Below are 21,427 nucleotides of genomic sequence, written 5' to 3'. Positions count from 1 at the left end.
GCTTGATACAGGAAGGAACAGCCTGAGAACTGCCCATGGCACCTGACAGGTGGTGCCACCTGTCCACTGTTCTCCACCTGTGAGACCTGGAAAACAGGAGGACGAAAGTAGTCATGTGGTTGGGTCGGGGAGAAGCTGCTGGTGGCCACAGGAAGAGAGGACTGTGACCTTGGGGCATTCGTGGTGGTCAGTTTCTAACCTGGTGATTCCTGGATCACCATGTGCCACGACCCAGCTTGATTACTATGAGCCTGGGGAAGCTGACTACTGTGTCCAGAGACATTGGTGCCTGAGCAGGACGATACCCAGACCCCTCCCTCCAAGAGCATCCCCTTGGTGGCTGTGCAGGGGCCTCTGGGTATCCACGATGCTTGTGGCCTGGATATCATTCCTGTGTCAAACAGCGAGCCCAGCACTTCCCTAGCCATGAGCAGAAAGGACACCTGGGCCCTCCAGAGGAGATGGCCTTTGCTCCTTGGACAGTGGCAGTGCTGCCTTCAGGAGAGGCCATCAGTGGGTGTGGGGAGGACACCTTCGGGTGTGTGGTGGGCTGATAAGAGTAGAGTGGTGTTTTCGATTCTGTGATGGTGTCAGCTTTTTAAACTGCCATTTGTGGCAATTACTTCTCCTAAAACGTCTGCTTTTGTACCTAATTTTGTATTCACTATTGTATGTGTAATGCACATAGTGCACACACATACCACTTTTTCTTTTCCTAAAAGGTTGCCGAAGTCATAAAGACTTTAGGTCCAGAGCTCCCGGGTCCGCCTCGAGTTGCTTCTTGAGTATTATTCCATTCCATGAAAGACGGATGCACTTCTGGGACAGGCTTCCCCAAGTGAAGTACTGCTGGGTTCTGGGCTGGGGAGAGATGGCATATGATGTCCTGTCAGCTGCCTCCTCTGGTCCTTGCAAAGCAGAGTGTCAACACTCGCAGTTTTGAGAGAGCTGGCTCTAGACACTAACACCTAGGCTCCTCGGTGAGACTGGACCTGGGAGGGGTTTATCTCTAAAGCAGCCACAAGCATCACTGGGGTAAGGTGTCCAGGGGAGGGTTGCTGCCCCAAGTGCCTGCCCTGGACCCTCAGGTCTCCTCTCTGGGTGCTGGTATTTCCTACTGAGAGTGGGAGTGTTTCATCAAGAAGCACAACCTTGCTGGGCGCGGTGGCACATGCCTATAAACCCACCGGCTCAGGAGACAGAGGCAGGATGATCGCAAGTTCAAAGCCAGCCTCAGCAAAAAGCAAAGATGCTAAGCAACTCAGTAAGACTCTGTCTCTAAATAAAATACAAAATAGGGCTCGAGGTGTGGCTCAGTGGTTAAATGCCCCTGAGTTCGATCCCCGGTACCAAAAAAAAGAAGCCCAGCCCTGTGTGACACTGCCAGAGTACCAGACTCCACAGAGGGAAGTGAGAAGCTGAAGCTGACCTTGCACCCTGAAGCTTACTTGCATCTTTTGATGAGTTGCCCTCTGACACATTCCCTGCTCCAGCAGTGGCACCCTCCATCCCTTGCACAGGCTGTCTGGATGCCTTGGCACACGGCCTGGCCAGGCTGGCCAGGCCCCCAGGTTGGACTCACCCAAAGAGGGCTTGACAGAGGTCGGGGGGTGAAGACAGCAAGTGCAGCACCCAGCTCTCAGGGCGAGCCCGGGACCTTGTTGGCAGGAGGTGGGGGGCAGGCCCTCACCTCACCCTCCTTTCCATCTTCTGGGATCCCATTGGCCAGACCTACCAGAAGGGCAGCCTCTAAAACAGGTCAGCCCAGGCTACGTGGAGGCTGGTGTGGGGTAGAAGCAGATTCTGTGGAACAGATCTGTCGTGTAACACCCCTATTCTGCCACCTCCTTGGCTTGGGATCTGCCCTGCCCGCCATCTTGCTCATCTGTCCACGGGAAGCCTGCAGCCCTCCGAGCCTCCTGATCCCTGCCGCCCAGCTTACTCTGCATCGTCTTTCTAAGACATGGTCTTTAAATAGCATTATAACTCACACACACAAAGCTCTGCTGCCACTTTCCTGCCTCTGAATTTTCAGTAGGCCTTGTTGGTCCCAAAACAAAGGCCTAGGCTGGCTGTGACTGTGGCTCAGTGACAGAGCACTTGCCTAGCACATGTGAGGCACTGCGTTCAAGCCTTTCAGCACCACATAAAAATAAATACAATAAAGGTATTGTGTTCGTCTACAACTAAGAATAACAATAAATTAAACAAACAAAGACCTGATGCCTGTGGACCAGGCTACCATGTTCTTGCTGCAGGCCTGAGGGCCCAAATGGCTCTCTGCAGGCCCTTGGTGTGTGATTCCAGGTGTCATGACCTGTTTGCAGGGCAGGTTTCCATCCTGAAGTGACCTGACCAGGGGTGACGGCAGACTCATCCCAAACACCTACCTCAGTAACTTTGAGAGCCTACAACAGAGAAGACCCTAGGAGCCTCCAGGGAGAACGGTTCCTACCAGAGTAAGAGTCCATGTGGCTCAAGCTTTGCAGCACACAGCACAGCCTTCTAAGCCTGAAAGGATGTGGCCTTGCCTATCTGGAACTCCATATAGCCCAACTGTCAGCCAGAGCACAGACATTTGCAAGGTGCAGGGCTCTGCCGTAGCTGTCTTCAATGCCTGGTCAGGGCAGGCTTGGACAGAGAGAACCACTGGGCAGAGTAAGATATGGGCAGCTGCCCTCCCTTAGGTGGCTGTCCCTATAACTTCCTTGGTGACCTTGCCGTGGCTTGTCCATCTTCCTTGGTGGTGATCTTGGAGACTTATAACCAGTGGGAGGAAGAGGAAACAATGGCATTGGCTTCTAAGCTGGATCAGAACAGGCCTTTGCTCTTGCTAGTTCTGGAACCATGGCTTCTTGATGCTCAAAGAGTCTCAAGCCACACCAAGAGGCCACATGGACATATCCTGCTTGGCAGTGACCGCCATGCCAGGTTCCAGTTAGAGACTCCAGTGGACCCACTCCCAGTTTTGATTGGGGCAGCAGCAAGAAGGACTTCAGGGCATCCAGCCCCCACAGTGCCCCTCTGAGGCTTCCCTCAACCATTGGGACTCCAGGATGTCAGATTTCTTCATGAAAACCTCAGATGTTGATCTGACCATATGCTTTGCCTCTAACCGGGTGGGCATCTGCTGCAGGTTCAGCTGGAAGGCAGGAGAGAACTGGGTGGCAGGGTAGGGGTGGGCTTCCTGGGAGGAATCCTGGGAATGCAGAATCCTGGCCCCTCTGAGGACCTTCTGAGACCACTGTTGATAGTTGGTGGGGCCTGAGCCAGAAAGATTCACTCTCAAATTCCCTCTGCCACCTTCTAGCACTGGGACCCTTGGCAAGTTGCTCAATCTCTCTGTGCCTCAGTTTCTTCGTCTGAAAGGTGGGAGCTAATGGCAGGATCCTTCACAGATCAGCTGACTGACATTTCACTTGGGCCCTAGCACGTGACGAAGGCTCAGCCAGTGTTTATTAGCTCCAAATCTCTCTTCCAGGGTTCTTTTCGATTTTCATTTATTTATTTCATTTTTTATTTGTTTTTCCCCTCTGAGACAGGGTCTCACTACGTGCCTGGGCCGGTGCCAAACTGCCCAAGCCACACTCCTGCATCAGCTTGCCTAGTGAAGAGGTGCCACTCCAGCTTCCCTTATCTGAGGAAGGAAGCACGGTTAATAAGGAGCCTGCACTGGGTGGGGAGGGCTTGGGGGTTCCCGAGGAGGTTAGGAGGGATGGCCAGGCAGCCCCTGGACCTGGTCCTGAGTCCCACTTTAGACTCCCTTGGCCCTGACTGTGCACAGTGTGCATGCCAGCTTGTGAGTGTTCTCAGGTGTGTGGGTCTGTGCAGGCTCCCTTCTCAGGGTGGCTGCCTCTGGTCAGGAGTCATATCCTGAGGGGTCACTGCTGTTAACAGACCACAGAGCAGCCCATCCCTGAGGGGCAGAGCTCCAGATCAGTAATAGTGCCAGGGGGTCTGGCTAAGACCCTCTGAGACTCCTGCCTTGTCTGGATGGTGTGACAACCCATCCAGGACTGTGACCTGCCTTTGAGGGACAACAAGTTCCTGTCTGTCCCATGCTCCCTGAGTGGGAGGGAGTCCTGACACAGGCCTTCCCTGGAGGGCTTCCAGCCTCCCCCTGTGCAGGGCGCTCTGCCCCAGGGTGTGCCGTGTCCACAAAAGGGGAGGACCCTCCTTTTACCCCTACTCATTCCAGAGCAGCCAGGACCAGGGCAGGGGTCTCCCTCCACTGGGATGGGTGGAGCTGGGGCCCATCTGGAGTGGGCCCAGCCAAGGGGCCAAGCGCTGCTAGCCGCCTCCGCTCGGTCGCCCTAGGAGCGCTGGCATGGAGACTGTCACCCCCTGGGCAGCTGATCAGAGCGGGAGCGCGCAGCGAGAGCGCGCACCGAGGGGCTGCTCTCAGTTGCTGCGGCAGGGGTGCTGCGCTGGCCGCGCCCAGTGTCCCCGCCCAGCCCCTGTCTGCGCCATCCAGGCATTGCAGGCCCAGCGAACCCATGGAGCAGCTGCTGCGCGCTGAGCTGCGCACCGCGACCCTGCGCGCCTTCGGGATTCCGGGGGCCGGCTGCATCAGCGAGGGCCGTGCCTACGAAACAGACGCTGGCCGGGTGTTCGTCAAGGTCAACCGCAGGACGCAGGTGCGCTGTGCGGAAAGGGCTGGCGTGGGGGAAGCGGCGGTTTTCGGGAGCTGGGCCTAGTGGCCTGCCTGCTACCCGCTGCCCTGGTCAGACAGCGGCCCTGGGGCTGGCACCTGCAGCGTGAATCTTGAGGGCTTTAAGTTGTCTTTGCTGCATATAGATATCCTTCCTTTTGGTGGCTTTCTAGGTGTTTTGATTCTGTATCCAGGGAGTATGAGGGAGGCAGGCTCGTAGCCCAGGACCTTCTGGTCCTGACTGGCCTCAGCCCTGGGCCCTGCTCCTCTCAGACCTGTGCCCTCTCCAGCAGGTGAGGAGAGAAAGGACTCCAGGGTTCCTTATAGGCCATGGCGTGTTCAAATAGACCTGAGTCTCTATGGTCTGCTTAAAATATCTCTGGCCCTGCAGTGGCCCATGCCTGTGATCCCAGAGACTTGGGACCCGGGACCTGGGACCTGGTGAGTTCAAGGCCAGACTCAGCAACTTAGTGAGGCCCTGAGTAACTCAATGAACACGGAGAAAGTTAGCCATAGGCCCTGAGAGCGGGCAAGCTGTTGACCGGCAGACCCAAGCAGCAAGAGGCCCTGCACTCCTGATGGGCAGTGGTCCTGGCAGTGTTGGAGAGTCTCAGAGCTCTTTCTCCCAGTGCCCTGGCAGCACCACACCTGGGGATGCTTAGCACAGTTGGCACAGGGAAGGAGACTCCCTCAAGGTGAGGAATCCCCCTTTCCCCCTTGAGACTCTCAGGCCCACACAGTTGGTGCTCAGACCATGCTCCAGAGAAGGTGTCAGTTAGAGCCCTTGGGATAAAAGCAGGCTGTGTCCCCGATGTTCTCTGCCTGAAGTTTGGGGCTCAGACTGGGTGTTAAGTGCAGTTTGTGAATGCCCTGCCACCTAGGTATGCTCAGGAGTCAGGGACCAGGCTGGCACCTTGAAGGGCAATCCCTGGTTTCCCCCTGAGGTTTCCTCCTGCATGGCAGTGGGTGTTTTGGTCTCATTTACAAGGTTTGCTTTAAACCTGAAATTCTACGGGCAGAAGTATTGACAAACCTCATTCATAAGCACGTTTTTCACTGAAGTGTAGTGTTCATAGGAGAGAGCTCATCTGATGTCAAATTGGGATAATTATAGGAGTGTTCTAGAAATAGAAAGACCCCTGAGTCCCAGCAGAGGCTTTGGGAACAAGTTAGTTGTATGGCTCCTTTCCACTCTCCAGGCCCTAATGGACTTGAGCCAGGCCCAGCTGCCCTCCCAGCCCCACCCTCCCCGACACATCACCTCCACCATGCCCTGGCCCTCTTTGCTGTGGTTGCCCAAGGCTGCCCCCTGCTAAGGGGACCCAGGGCAGCCAAGACCTGGTTAGCTCTCACTACCCTGCACCCCATACCTGCACCTCTTGTGGCCCATGTCTCCTCACTGCTTCAGCAAGAGCTGGCTGTTGGGTGGCAGCATCCTGCCCGTCCCCAGGCTCCTCGAACACCCAGGCAGCCTCGTGCTTGCTAAAGCCAGCTTCTGTGCACCCTGCTGCTGATGGATGAGGGATGGATGGCTTGCTGGTTTTCGGTCATGGGGGGCCGAGGCTTCTGAGCCCACGTTATGACTTCATTCTGGTGTTATGGTCTACCAGTCCCTCAGCCTGACTGGCAGGGGCCCCTGCTGGAGCTGGACCTTGTGTTGCTGAAGGGGCTCATGGTGGTGTTCTGGTGTTTTGGACACAGGCCCGGCAGATGTTTGAGGGGGAGATGGCAAGCCTGGAGGCCCTACGTAGCACAGGCTTGGTACGGGCGCCTCGGCCCTTGAAGGTGATAGACCTGCCGGCAGGTGGGGCTGTCTTTGTGATGGAGTACTTGAAGATGAAGAGCTTGAGTAGGTGAGTGTATCTGTGTGTAAGAGGGACACACACAAGCACACCCAGACACAGAGACACACAGAGGGACAGAGAGACGGACAGACACAGAGAGAGACAGTGACAGGGATGGAGAGAAGAGAAAGAGAGACAGATAGAGGGGCTTGCGGAGCTGCCCACATAACTGCCCTGCCAGCACAGGCCCTTCTTGCCTGAGACAGAGTTTGGGCTTTCTGTGTGCGGCTGGTGCTGGTTTGGGGTCAGTCTGGCTGTGACATGGCTGCAGACAGCATGCATTTGAACTTGTGCCTTGCTTTGTGCTTTTGGTGTGTGCTCATGCCAGCTCAGTTTGGGCTGAACAAGGATGATCTACTAATTGTCTGGAGTCTTACATCGCTTTTCACCTTGTAAAGTCAGGGCTGGGGATGCAGCTCAGGGGTAGGGCCCTTGCCTAGCATGCTCGAGGCCCTGGGTTCAGTCCCCAGCACTGAAGAAGAGGAAGAAGCCAAACATGTTCACTGTGTAAAATGTGAGAAATGCTCTGGTGCAGAAGAGGCCAAGCCACCCCTGCTCCCAGGCAGGCGGGGCCCCCTGCTTGTCTTCCTGTGTCCCCTGTGGCTGCAGTGTTCTGCAGGGGCTGGTGCTGTGTCCCCGCGGAGCCCTTTCAGACTAGAGATCAGTGCTCTGTTCCTGCCAGCACATCTGCAGAGCTCGCTGGTCCCTCTTGGCGCTGCATGCTCAGGGCCACCCTGCACGAGTGGGGCGGGTTGTAAGGCCTCTAAAGCACCTGGGTGAGGTCGTCTTGATAGCTGTGTTTCTTCTTCCCTCAGTCAGGCTTCCAAGCTTGGAGACCAGATGGCAGACTTGCACCTGTACAACCAGAAGCTCAGGGAGAAAGTGAAGGCGGAGGAGAACACAGTGGGTATGTCCAGTCAGCTTTCCTTACCCAGCGGCAGGGCTATCCCAGAACAGTGCCCAGGATGCTTCCTGGTGGCATGTCAATAGCAGGGTGAATGGTATGCCGTCTCCCTCCATGCTGCATCTACAGAATGAGATGATTAAATATGAATCTCAGTGGAGTGGACAAGCTGGTGGGATTGGCTGACGGCCCCTTTCATGACCAGCCCTGCTGTCCAGTTGGTCGGGGTGGCTCTTCTGTCAGGTGTGTTTGTTTGCAGCCCAGGATCTCTGTTGACAGGCCGGAGGGCTGAGGGTGCAGAGCCCCTGTATGTGACCAAGTTTGGCTTCCACACGGTGACGTGCTGTGGCTTCATTCCACAGGTGAGTGTCAGGTGGGGATGTCCCTGCATAGCTGATGTCCATCCTCCACACCCCAGTGCTGGTCACTGGACCCCTCGTGTGTGGCAGCATGCCCCCCCCTCAGCAAGATGTGTCTCTGAATTCCAAAGACAGTGCGGGCTGGGGTCCCAGGAGGGGAGGGCAGGGGGGCAGCACGCAGGCTCAGGGACCAAGCCTTTGGCACTCAGCGTTTCTTCTAGGTCCTTTAACAAATTATCATCCCTCATGGAGATGCAATGGAGTTGCAGTTGACATCGCACAAAGCCCAGCTCTTTACCGCCGGGATGACTCAGTGGTGTTTGGTTTGCTTTGCTTTGCTTGTTGGCACTGGGTATTGAACCCAGGGCACTTTACTACTGAGCTACGTTCCCGGTTCTTTTTATTTTTAATTTCATTCTTTCTTTTTTTTTTTTTTTAGAGAGAGAGAGAGAGAGAGAGAGAGAGAAGAGAGAGAATTTTTTAATATTTATTTTTCAGGGCTGGGGATGTGGCTCAAGCGGTAGCGCGCTCGCCTGGCATGCGTGCGGCCCGGGTTCGATCCTCAGCGCCACATACAAACAAAGATGTTGTGTCCACCGAAAACTAAAAAATAAATAAATATTAAAATTCTCTCTCTCTCTCTCTCTCTCTCTAAAACAAAAATTTTAGGGCTGGGGATGTGGCTCAAGCGGTAGCGCGCTCGCCTGGCTTGCGTGCGGCCCGGGTTCGATCCTCAGCACCACATACAAACAAAGATGTTGTGTCCGCCGAGAACTAAAAAATAAATATTAAAAAATTCAAAAAAAAAAAAATTTTATTTTTCAGTTTTCGGTGGACACAACTCTGCCGTGCGACCAGCATGCGAGCTTCATAAAAGAGGTTCGAGGCATAGAAACTAACTATGAGTTTAAAATTAAAGAGACACACTCTCCTTACCCTTTAATACCCAGCTCTGGGACGGCTTCTCCTAGCTCCCGCCTCCAGCCACCTAATGGGGTGGCGAAGTTTATACAAGAGACTAGTGAGAGAGAGAGAGAGCATGCCAGGGAGTGAGCTTTTATTGGGGAACAAAATATTCAAGGTAAAATCCCATCCAATGAAGGTCGAGGGGGGCAGCATTCCAAGGTCAGGGTCAGTGATTGGTCTTCGGGTCAGTGGCCAGGCACACCTCCACACGGACAAGCCCTCGCACCTGGGACAGGGTGGGGAAGGCTCTGACACAGTTGTCTAAGCGCCTCTCACCCAGCCAGGGAGGTAACTCAAATCACGTGCGAGAATGGCTTCCCACACACAACATCTTTATTTTTTATTTTTATGTGGTGCTGAGGATTAAACCCAGTGCCCCGCGCATGCCAGGCAAGCGCGTTACTGCTTGAGCCACATCCCCAGCCCCTTATTTTTTATTTCAAGATGGGGTCTCACTGAGTCGTTTAGGGCCTCCCTAAATTTCTGAGGCTAGCCTTAAACTTTCAATCCTCCTGTCTCAGCCTCCTGAGTTTCTGGGATTATAGGTGTGCACCACTGCAAATAGCTAATTCAGTGATTTTTAGTATATTCACAATGTCATTGTCACCACCTAATGCCAGAATATCTTCATCCACAAACGTGGCATTGGCAGTCAGTCAACTGTACTGCAACCAAGAACCTGGTGTCTCTGAGCATCCACCTATTCCAGACAGTCCTATCAATGGGGCCAAGGTGCGCAGCCTCTTGTGTCCAGTCCCTTTTACCTAGCCGTGTTTTCAAGGTCCACCACACTGTAGCATGTTGAGCTGTGTTCTTTCTGTGGCTGGGGCCACTTGTACTGCCATCTCTGAAGCCCATGCAGATCTGAAGGAGGCTTATCTCTCTCCCCAGGCCACCTAGAAGAAGCTGGGGCAGGCATGTTCTGCCTTGTTAGAGAGAGTCCTATCTCATAAGAGCCTGTCCTGGTTAGACTTATTGCTTTTGAAAGTCATGCTCTCAAATCCTCCCCCTCCTTGGACCTTCCCTGACCTGTTGGGCCCCTGTGGACAATGACCAACTCTCTCTCTGGGGAGGGAGGGTGAGTCTTCCAGTCCAAGGTCACTTTGGCGAGATCCTTCTGAAGCCTGGGTGGACTTACGGACCCAGGCAACAGGCAGGCCTCCCATCGGGGTCCTAGAACTGCATGTGACTCACCAGGCTTGTCAAGATGCTCAGACCTCAACTACACGGGCTCCTCTGGGGTTATACATCTGTCTGGAGCCGGTGACCAGCATGGCTCCGTCACCCGAGGCAAGATGGCTTGTCATCTCGCGTTAGATGTTAAGGCTGCCAGTGGTGGGGGTCTTTAAGACTTGGATGGCCAGGTGCAATGTTTTTTAAATATGCAGAAATTGAGAAATGAAGTCTTGCACAGAACCCCACTGTGTGAAGCACAGGAAAGTGGGACTGGTCTGAAACACAGGTGGCCCCTGAGATCCCTTTAGACTGCAGTCTACCAGGAGGGACTGGGGACCTGGGGGCACCTGCTCCACCTCCTTTGAGCTATGGCACGATTGTCCCACATGTAGTGCCTCAGACTGGCTGCAGGTTCTGAGGCCTCCCACTCCTTGGGAGGGCTGAGTGGGTCCTTGGGGGAGGCAGCAGCCCTTCGTGGGCAATGTGGGTGGGCGGGCTTCTTAGACACTGGAGCCCTGAGCCCCATTGGGACCACCAGCCCTGTCGGCAGTGGCAGCTGGCTCATTTTGTGCCCTGCTGAGTGCTAGTGTCTGGCCCTCAGTCCAGCTGTGCTAGGACTGTGGGACAGGTGGCCGAGAAGGCCAAAGAATGCATCCCAGATGGTGTGAGAGACACTGGGTCTACTGAACAGTGCTTACTGGGAAGAGCCACTGGCCACAGGCTTGACAGGGCACCTCTATTTCACAGGAGCCTCTGTGGCTGTGCCAGAAAATGCCACCTGCATCCCTCTGAGTGCTTGGTCCAGGCTGGGACAGCTGGACAAGCACTTCCTTCTCCAGGTGCTGGATCTGCACCAGTTATTGCAGGGAGGGGTTTGAAGGTCAGGCTTCAGGGGCAGTACCACCACTCTGTCACTTAGATTGTCCTGCCTGAGGGCAAGAAAGCAGCTTCCTGCAGATCCTGCGATTTCACCTCAGTCCCAGCATGCCTGAGGATGACACCAGTGCAGGCATTCCTGGCTGGTGGCTCTGAAGGGTGCTTCAGGGCTGCGGTCCTCAAGTTGTCTGGCTCAACTCACACATGCCATGGTGGGCAACGAGGCATCGGCCAGTGATGCCGCTGACCTGCCGAATTAGCAAATAAGGAGACACATGTGCAAGGACCAAGTGACCTCCCAAGGCGTGGCAGCCAGTGAGTGCAGGAGCAGGGTGTGACCTGGGCCCTGGCCATCACCCCTCCTTGCCTCTCTGTCAGGGGAGCCAGTCTCAAAACCAGCTGAGCACCAGGTGGCACCTGCCCTGAGCAGTCTAGGGGAAGGCCCCTTCTGTCTGTGGGTTTGACAATCATGGCCCCAGTCCAGGGTGGGACTGGACTTGCCAATGCTGACTTCCCGTCCCCATCATGAAATCCGTGTCTTTTGTGATCTGGCCATCTTCCAGCAGGAGGGTGGATCTGGGGCATGGGGAGCCTGAGCAGGTAAATAGGGAGTCATGAGTGCAGCATGGTGCCCCTCAGTGCTGGGGTCTGACAGGCTGTGGGGAGGGGCACCTCGTCCTGCTCTTGAGGTACACCCAGCAGCAGGGGTGAACCCCAAGCCAAGTCACCACAGCATCCAAGCCTGTGGGCATTCTCCACTGGGAGGACCACAGATCAGGGCTGTCCAGCTGCCCCACAGTGGAATGGGAGCTTTCTGAGACCTCCTGTGGAAGGCTGTCCCAGAGAAACCAGGTGTAGTTGACAGGAACTGCACCCATTTGAAGCTGGCAGTCGGGTGAGTTTTGGCACACACAGGTACTCTCAGGACCCACTTAGCACAGCCAAGGTAAGAAGCACCCAGACCTTCGGTACCTTCCTCCTGCCCTTGCCTCCTCCGGGTGGGCACTGGCCCGACTTCCTGCAGTAAGCTGTTCTGTGAAGTTTAATGCAATACAATCAGGGGGTTTGTCCTGTTTTGTCTGGTGTCTCCCTCAGCCGAATCATTCTGATGCTCATCCATTTTTTTTTTTTTTTTGGTGGTACTGGGTATTGAATCCAGGGTCACTATACTACTAAGCTAATGAGTTATTAAGTATATTAATGAGACCATCATGGTATCCTGTAGAAGGATTTTTCTTCAACAAGAAAGAGATGCTAGTTCTGTTTACTACATTTGTCTAAGATCTTGGTTTTTACAGACATCTGATTAATTTACAAAGCTAAAGTGTTAAAATATCAGCCACTAAATATGAAATCAAGTACTCTTTACTTATTAAGTTCCATAAGGTAATATATTTAAACATTATGTGTGTTTTCATAAATTGGTAAATGGAAAAATGTTTAATATTGCTTTGTGTCTGTGTCTTTGCTAAAACAAGGTTACTAAGTGTTAAGATTCTATCATGTGTAATTTATATACAAAGAGTAGAAAAATTTTCAGTTGGGTTTCAATTATAGTATTATAGTATCATAAAAAACATGAAAGTCTTTCATCTTATTAAAGTGGAGTAATTTGTCTAAATCAGAAATTTTATAAGAGTTGTTTCAAAATGTGAATTTATAAAAAGGGTTAATGGTTAAAAAAGAGATAAAAAGATTCAAGATGTGGAAATATATTTTAATATAAAAGGTTAAAGGAAAAAGAAATGATTCTAGATGATATAATCTGTGTGGTAAAGTAAAAAGTTGTAAAATGCCATTTAAAAAGAATTTGAGAGGGCTGGGGATGTGGCTCAAGTGGTAGCGCGCTCGCCTGTCATGCGTGCGGCCCGGGTTCGATCCTCAGCACCACATACAAACAAAGATGTTGTGTCCGCCAATAACTAACTAAATAAATAAATATTTAAAAAAAAAAAAAAATAAAAATAAAAAGAATTTGAGGAAACTAGACTTAATTTAAAAGCTTGAGAAAGGAAGAAAGAAGAAAAAGATATTTGTACATGGCAGATTGAGACAAAGCTTCTCAATGGAGTTAAAAAAAAAAGCCTTTGGTTGAAAGGCAGCCATGTAAACTAACATTGAAGCGATTTAAACAATCTAAGCCTCGTTTAAAAGAGTGAAGTTGTAGGTGGTGAAAAAGTACATTTAAAAGTACAGTATAGATGATAATTGGAAGGCTTTAAAAGGTTAAATTGAAGGTGGTTAAAATGCCTTCATGACGAGGAAAGATTGCGTCATTCGAAGCCTAGTTAATCATAAAGGCATTACTTAAAAAAAATGGGAAGATAATAGGATAAAAGATATTTAGATAAAGAAGATTAAAAATTTAAAGTGAAAAACTTTAAAGACAAAAGTACAGAAAGGTAAAAAAAGAGAGAAGATGTAGAAAGATAAAAAAAGATAGGAAGATAAAAAATGTAGGAAGACAAGAATTTTAAACCCACAAAATAGGAAGAAAAAAAAAAAAAACTAGAAGGAAAATAAGCAACTAAGGGTAAAAATACAAACCTTAGGGGGGAAAAAAAAAACTAGAAGATAGAAATAAGATAAAAATGGTTGAAAATGTCAAGTAAGGTATTACACAGATAGAAAATGCAAAAAGCTAAGACAACTATTAGATACAGACATACTTATTAAAGCAAAAAGAGGGAATTGGAAGGGGGTATATATCCCCCAAAGATAAACTTAAAATAACGCTTTTTACTCTAAACTTTTTAAATTTGGATTCATCAGGACTTAGTGCTGCGGAAAGGCATATGTATCCAAAAAATGTACATAAGCCTAAAGTACTTTGGAAAGATATTCTAACAGGACAATGGAAAGGTCCTGACCCAGTGATTGTCTGGAGTCGGGGTTTTGTTTGTGTTTTTCCACAGGGAGAACAGCAGCCCATTTGGATTCCATAGAGATTAACTAAAACAGTTTCTACAGATCGAAAAGAAGATGATTTGACTCAAATCCATAACAGCAGATATCCAGAACTCCAGCTTGGCCATTCTTACATCTGCGACAGTGATTAACCAGTGATGCAAATTTTATTTCCTTGCCAGTGCACCCCATGTTAGTTGTGGTAGTGCTGGCATATCTTTGCTGATGGTGTCACCAGTGATGCAATTTTTCCCAAGGAGCCGTCAATTGGCTTGGTGTCGTGGCATTTCTGTATCCTCCTCCCTTCTGCTAGTGATGGTCTAAAATTTGGGGGCCAATGGCTTATGCTGGACCGGTAGTCAGTGACGGGTATGATCCAATTGCAGTGGTATCAACCTAAGACAGGAGGCTGACGCCTAAAGGTCAGTTTTCCGATGACGGGTAAGAACCATATGTTGAATTGGACAACCTACCAGGCACGGTCCATAAGCCACATTAACCTCACTCCCCCACTGGCACCAAGGCCAAATTTGGGGGCCAACAGAGGTGAGGCAAAGAACCTCACCCCCCCACTGGTGCATAGACCTATCCACAAGTATGGCTGTATGCTGGACCGGTAGTCAGTGACGGGTATGATTCAATTGCAGTGGTATCAACCTAAGACAGGAGGCTGACGCCTAAAGGTCAGTTTTCCGATGACGGGTAAGAACCATATGTTGAATTGGACAACCTACCAGGCACGGTCCTTAAGCCACATTGCTTGTTGTTTAATTAATCAGAAGGGGGGAGATGCTGGGAGCCATTAGCCAAGTAAGTATGACAATTTCCTTGCCAGCGTACCCCATGTTGCAGTGACATTGAATGTACTTAACCTTGCTCAAGGACCAAGGCAGATTAGGGTGTTCCCGGTTTTAAGATAATCTTGTTTAGGGCGTTCCCAGTTTAGGTTCCAGGTTTAAGGTTTAAGATTATTCCTGCTGGGAATAGGGCGTATCCTGCTGCCTGAGTTCCCCTTGAGTTCTCACGGGATTCAGACAGTATATTTTGGAGATAGAAGCCCAGTGGAGGTGAATTTGGGAGAGAAGGAGGATTTGGGAAGAGAACGTGGATTTCCCCAGAACGTGATTGTAGACGGCTGGTGTGAGTTCGGGAATAAAGAGTTGCTGTTTGAATCTACAAGCTGTGTGGTGGCTCGTGATTGTGTGCCCAGCCAGACTGCGGCATTTGTGCCCAGCCAGACTGCGGCAAGCTACACCACATCCTGGTTCTCTTATTATTTTTATTTTATAGGTCAGATTTTCTACATAGACATCATGTTTACTGTGAAGTGTTTTACTTCTTTCATCCCAATGTGTAGGGCTTTACTTTATTTTCTCTTTTTTTGGTGTTCCATCAAAGTGGTGAGAGAGCATGTGATACTTTTTCTTGGTCTTGGGGAGCACTGGGTCTTCCCTGTGATGTGTGAACTTCACAGTAGGTTTCTCTTTATCAGGCTGAAGAACCTCACTTCTGTTCCTAGTTTTCTGGGAGTTCTCATCAGGAATGGACGCTAGATTTTATCAAATGCTTTTCCTGCATCTTTTGCAATGATCAAGTGGATTTTCTTTTTCCTTTTATTAATATGGTGAATTGCATTGATTATTTTTGAGTATTTTCCTAGTTGAGATGCAATTTTCTTCTTATATTGCTGTTGGGTTCTATTTGCTAAAATTCTGCTTAGGATGTTTGCATTTGTGTTCAGGGAAATTCATCTGTAGTTTTCTTTTCTTATAATATCTTTTATATGGTATAAGAGAAATAGGTTGGGATGTATTCCATGTCTTTCTGGAAAAGTTGCTGTGAAATGGGTATTACTTTCTTCTTAAATATTTTCTAGAATTAACCAGTGGTGGCATATGGGTCTGTAACCGTCTATAAGACTTTAGTTATAGCTGCTTCCTTTTTTATTTTTTAAAATATTTTTAGTTGTAGATGGACACAATAGCTTTATTTATTTATTTTTATGTGGTGCCGAGATTCAAACCCAGTGCCTCACATGTGCTAGGCAAGTGCTCCACCACTGAGCTACAATCCAGCCCTAGCTACAGCTTCATTAATAGAAGGCTGCTTGGTTTCTCTTTTTGACTGAGATTTGCTAGTGTCTTTCAAGGAGTTTATCAATTTGATCTAGGCTCTGAATTTCTCTGCACAGGTCTTAAAACATTTCCTGGTTGTCCTTTGCTGTCTGGAGGCTGTGCATTGTGACTCTTTTTCATTCTCCTGTGGCTTTCCTCTTTTCAGCCTGACCCATTTGGCTAGAGGTTTATCGCGATTACTGTTCTTCCCATAAAGCCTGCATCTTGTAAGTTGCTTTTCTTTACTGTTGCTTTTCTATTTCTTTAATATCTGATAAGATCTTTAAAATTTTACTTTTCCTGCTTATGTTAGGTTTAACGTGCTCTTCTTTTTCTAGGTGAGGTCACCGATTCAAGCTCTTCTTTTAACGCAGGGGTCTAGTGCTATAAATTTCCCTGAGTACTGCTTTAGCAGTGCCCCACAAATTGTGCCATATTTTCACTTTTTTTTCAATTCAAAATACTTTTTTTTTTTATTTCCTTTTCGATTCCTGCCATAACTGTAGACTTTGGAAGCATGTCATTTATTTCAAACATTTGGGGATTTCCCCGAGGCCTACTGATTTCTCGTTTATTTCCATTGTGGTTAGCTGGTATATACTGTAGGACTGAGGCTCCTTTCAAGTTATGGAGATTTATTTTATGGCCCAGAAAATGACTCTCTTGGTGAATGCTCCTTGTGCACTTGGAAAGACAGTGTGTAAGCCGTTGCTGGTGGAGTGTTGACTCGTTAGATGATAGAATTGTTGAAATTGACTCATCTTCTGCTTTTCTGCCTACTTCTCTATCAATTACTAAGAGGCTGAAATCTCCAGTGGTGTCTTGGTCTGTGAGGGCTGCCACACAGAAGCCACAGCTGGGTGACTGAACATCAGACACTTCTCTCCATCCATAGGCTGATGTCCAGGATCAAGGGCTGGCCCCTAGGGCCTCAGAGGTGGCCATGGGCTGGTGAGATGACCCCCTACCTGCTGTGTCTCTTAGGGTTTCCTCACACATGTGCCTGTGGGGAGTGAGGCAAATCCCCCTCCCTCTTTGGCAGGGCCTGTTTTCCCACCAGATTAGGAGTGCACACTCAGGATCTCAACCCTGCTGGCCTCTCCGCATGTGGGTGTGAGGACGGCATACACTTCTGCACTCAGCAGAGTCTCACTGCAGACCTCTGTTTCTGTTTGCAGTTACATTTGTTTTATTTTCCTGTATTTTGGAGCTCTTTATTGGAGGCATACACATATAGAATTTTTATGTCCTCCTCGTCACTCACCCTCCACCTTGTGAAATGACTTTCTTCATACTCGGTGACAGTATATATCTGATATATCCGTTTTTTTTTTTTTATATTAATAGAGCTACTCCAGCTTTATTTGACTAGTGATAGCAATTTTCCTTTAAAACTATTTCTGTTTTTGCTTATAAAGTGTATTTTTGCACTGAGAGTTGGTTCTTGCTTTATTTTCCCAAACTTCAAGTCTGTTATTTAACTAGAATATTTATTTTTTATTTTTGCAGTACTGGGGATAGAATCCTGTTTACTTATTTATTTATCTATTTATTTATTTATTTTTGTGGTACCAGGTATTGAACCCAGGACCTTGTGCATGCAAGGCAAGCACTCTACCAACTGAGCTATATCCCCAGCACTAGAATCCTGTTTTTAATTTTTTTTTTGTTATTTAGATAGATACAATACCTTTATTTTATTTATTTATCTTTATATGGTGCTGAGGATCAAACTCAGGGCCTTACATGTGCTAGGCAAGTGCTCTACCACTGAGCTACAACCCCAGCCCAGAATCCTGTTTTTATTTTATTTTTTTTTAAATTTTGTTACAGGGGGGATTCTACCCAGGGGCACTTTACCACTGAGATACATCCTCATCCCTTTTTTAATTTCTTTATTTTGAGACAGCTCACCCTAAGTTCCCCCAAAACTGGTCCTGAACCTTTAGTTCTCCTGTCTCAGCCTCCTGGGCAGCAGGGACACAGGAGTGTCCATTATGCCTGGACCTTGGCATTTTATGTGCTTATTGATGTGTTTGGGTTTGAGTCTGGTTTCATTTGTGCCATTGCTCTTCCCTTTTCCCTGCATACCTTTTGGGTTAACTGCTTTAAGACTCCATCTCATCTCTTCTGTTGGCTTGCTAGCTCACCCTGCTGTGCTTGGTGGTGACTGCTCCAGGGCGTAGCAGACTCCACGTGCAGGGGTCCTGTGGCTCTGAGTTGCAGTCCTGGCCTCTTCCCCTGTTGCCCAGGTGAACGAGTGGCAGGATGACTGGGCGACCTTTTTCACCCGGCACCGGCTCCAATCACAGCTGGACCTCATCGAGAAGGACTATGCTGACCGGGAGGCACGAGAACTCTGGTCAAGGCTGCAGGTGGGTGCAGCAGTCACTTTTCAGGGAAGTAGGCTGTCCTCTCAGTAGCCCACCCCATTCATTCGGGTTTCCCTGGGAGGACATAGTCCTGGAGCAGACGCTTGGCTGAGCCATAGGGTATGTAAGCTGAGGCTTTCCTCAGGAGGAGCAGCTACCTGGCTCTGAGTGGTGATTTTGCTATTACTCCTATTATGGTTGATGACACTTATGTGCTCTTGCTTTTGGTCCTCTGTCAAAGCACAAATATCTCTCCATTAGTGAAGACACGGTTACCAGTGCAATGGACTACCAACCAATGTTAGAATTATTCATCAGTCGAGGGTGGGCTTGCATCGATGAAATTCCATTTCACTCATTAATGAGGTAATCAGCAGGATAAGAAAGAGATGCAGATATTTAAAAATTAAAAAAAAAATAGTGGTATATGGACACAATACCTTTATTTTACTTATTTTTATGGGGTGTGGATTGAATCCAGTTCCTCACACATGCTAGGCAAGTGGTCTACCACTGAACTACAACCCCAGCCCAGAGATGCAGATATTATATGTGCAGCTAAAATAGACCAGAATGTTTGCTAAGTCAGGAACAAAACTGGCTTAGTCTTCAGGATGATAAAAAAGCACTCTGGGAGTCTGAACAGTGCAGAGATGATTAGCTCTGCAAACCTCTGGACATAATTTACTACTAGTCAACAGGAGGCAAAGCTGCACTCCCCTGGGGTCAGATGACCCTAACCTCTGGTAGACAGTGCATGGTTAGACCTTGAACCAACATGTGGCTGTCTTTGTCTTATTTCCGAGAACTGGATGCTGTCCCTTAACTGTCTAACGGTTGCTTTCCTAGGTGAAGATCCCTGATCTGTTTTGTGGCCTAGAGATTGTCCCTGCCCTGCTGCATGGGGATCTCTGGTCAGGAAATGTGGCTGAGGATGATGAAGGGCCCATTATTTATGACCCAGCTTCCTTCTACGGCCATTCTGAGTTTGAACTGGCAATTGCCTTGATGTTTGGGGGGTTTCCCAGATCCTTCTTCACAGCCTACCACCGGAAGATCCCCAAGGCCCCGGGGTTTGACAGAAGGCTGCTGCTGTACCAGCTCTTTAACTACCTAAACCACTGGAATCACTTTGGGCGGGAGTACAGAAGCCCATCCCTGGGCACCATGAGGAAGCTGCTCAAGTAGCAGAAGGCTCCAGCAAAGGGCAGGGAGCACCTGAATAAAGTCGGAGCAGGCTCTTGGGTCCCAACTGGGTGCTGGTTTCATCTGCGTCCACCCTGCATGCAGCTGGTCTGGAGTCCTAGGGCCCAGTCATTGGGATAGCCTCCAGGTGTCTTAACTGGTTGCCATGAGGGCAAAAGATGGATTCCTGGAAGCCCTGCAGAGGTCCACACACACCGTGATTGGCTCAAGCTGATCCCGATGCCTGAGGTGCGGAGCCCGCACCACACGGAGGGTGGACGGGCAAGTGAGGCCTGTGGTGCTGTGTCTCCCGGGCCTGGGGCTGCTTCCATCAGCGTGTCCGCGGGCTCAGGGGCCTGGACTTGAGCAGCTGGAGTATCGGGGTGCCCCGGGGCCGGGCGTCTGCGTTGTAGGAGGGCTAGTTTCCTGAACGCCAGGCTGTCACAACTGAAGGGCCGCTGGGGACGAGACCGGTCGGGGTCCTCCGGGAGCTCAAGCCGTGCGGGGCCCCGGGCTCCGCCCCGCCGCGCCGCCAAACCCCCGCTCCGTCACCTTCGCCTCTAGATCCCGCCCCGCGCGTCCAAACCCGCCTCCGGCCTCGCCCCACTTCGCGGGTCTCCGCATCCAGACCCCGCCCTGGATCCCCTGGGCCCGGCTTCGAATCTAGAGGCCGCCCTCGCTCCCCGCCCACCCCGCTCGGCCACGCCTCACACCCGCCCTGGCCTCCCGCACCGCTCCGCTCGGCCCCACATCCAGGCCCCGCCCTGGCCCCCCGCACCGCTCTGCCTCGGCCCCACATCTAGGTCCCACCCCGGCTCCCTCCCGCGGCCCCCGTGAACTCAGTCTCCACATGCGCAGTCCCCCAGTTCCCCGTCCCCGCCCCGGCTCACAGACCCCGCCCCCTACTCCTCCCCTGAGCTCAGATCCCTCCCCGTCGGGGGTCAGTCCGCACTGGGGCTCCGCCCTCCCGGGCCTGCTGACTTCTAGCGCATGCGCATCATCGGGCACCGCCCCCTCCACGCGCTCCCATTTGGCGGCTGGCGCGCCTCGTAGCGGGGTCGGAGGTCGCGGGGCGGAGCCAGCAGCTGCCGGGCTGCAGCCTTGGGGCCGGTGCTGGTCCTCTGCCGGTGCCGGGATGGCCTTAAGCGACTTGCCTGTGGCGGGTGCAGCGGAGGAGGAGGCAGAGGACGAGGCGCTGGCCCGTGGCGCCGCCCTGGAAGCGTTCGGCGAGAGCGTGGAGATCCGCGCGCTGCTCGGCCGCCTGCGGGTGGTGCATGGCGAGCGCGCAGCCCGGGAGGTGGCGGAGGAGCGGTTCCGCGGTGCGGGCCGGACCGGGAGGGCAGGCGAGGGGGGCAGCCCGACCCCGACCCCGACCCCGGCCTCGCCTCGCGTGTCGCTGCGGCGCGCACCCGGGAGCGTGGGCACCTGCCCCGCCCTGCAGGAGCGGGACAAAGCGCCGCTTTGTGGGGCCTCGGTGCCCCGGGAGGGAGCGGGAGCAGCGGCCCGCGCTGAAGCGGGGAGGACCCGCGCAGAGCGAGGGCGCGTGGCGAGCAGCGCTGGAGCTAGGTTCCTTGTTAGCCTGAGTCCTCCACGGCCTGCCAGATGAGCCTGCGTCCTTCAGTCAGGGTTTTGCACTTGAGTGAAACCATTTCTTTCTTTTTTTTTTGCGGACCCTTTTAGCTAAAGAGGTCTCTGCTGATCCTGTGCTCTTGTCTTCCTTGTTTTGGAATGACGGCAGAGGCAGGTGGTGGATCCCGTGGAAAGAGTGTGGGTTTTGATGACGCAGGCCCTGGGTTCGAGCCTTGTCTCTGTCTCTTGGTCTGGTTAGGTCTAGAGTAGCAGTTCTGCTGCTCTAAACTTGCCTTAATGATAAGGCAGACAGGTACAGAACTGTCGTGAGAGTGAGATGAATCCAGGGACCCGTGAAGGCCCACCTTCCCATTCCTGGGAAGTGGGCGTTATGGTCAGGCTGCCCTGTTAAGAGAAGTCAATGGATTGGGAAAAAGTGGTTTTAGCAGCTGGGGGTGGGGTGAACAGCAGGTGTTCTGGGGATAAGGAGCCAGTGGGGTCCTG

General features: G+C 51.1%; 2 protein-coding genes across 3 annotated transcripts in view; both read left to right on the top strand.

Annotated features, from left to right (window-relative positions):
- The first annotated feature begins 4,440 nt into the window (after positions 1-4,440).
- On the top strand, positions 4,441-19,421 carry Fn3k (fructosamine 3 kinase). Of its 2 annotated transcripts, none has more exons than XM_046463176.2 (6): positions 4,441-4,637; positions 6,353-6,504; positions 7,311-7,402; positions 7,679-7,761; positions 18,050-18,172; positions 19,019-19,421. In XM_046463176.2, exons 1-6 carry the CDS (start codon positions 4,497-4,499, stop codon positions 19,355-19,357), a joined length of 930 nt encoding a protein of 309 aa, XP_046319132.1. In that variant the 5' UTR covers positions 4,441-4,496; the 3' UTR covers positions 19,358-19,421. The 2 variants fall into 2 exon arrangements, with proteins under 2 accessions (XP_046319132.1, XP_046319134.1); XM_046463178.2 differs by having other exon boundaries at positions 4,634-4,757.
- Positions 19,422-20,414: 993 nt separating this feature from the next.
- Tbcd (tubulin folding cofactor D) overlaps positions 20,415-21,427 on the top strand; it is a 107,869-nt gene continuing 106,856 nt past the window's right edge. Inside the window, exon 1 of the mRNA XM_046463143.2 lies at positions 20,415-20,673. Coding sequence (XP_046319099.1) covers positions 20,490-20,673 — 184 coding nt within the window. The 5' untranslated portion in view covers positions 20,415-20,489. The remainder of the gene's footprint in view (positions 20,674-21,427) is intronic.

The sequence above is a fragment of the Marmota monax genome, unplaced genomic scaffold, assembly GCF_021218885.2.
Source record: "Marmota monax isolate L192 unplaced genomic scaffold, Marmota_monax_Labrador192_F-V1.1 WCK01_AAM20220418_F8-fsc00220, whole genome shotgun sequence".
Taxonomy (NCBI): domain Eukaryota; kingdom Metazoa; phylum Chordata; class Mammalia; order Rodentia; family Sciuridae; genus Marmota; species Marmota monax.
Note: the sequence above shows the minus strand (reverse complement) of the source record. Positions and strands in the feature narration are given on the sequence as shown.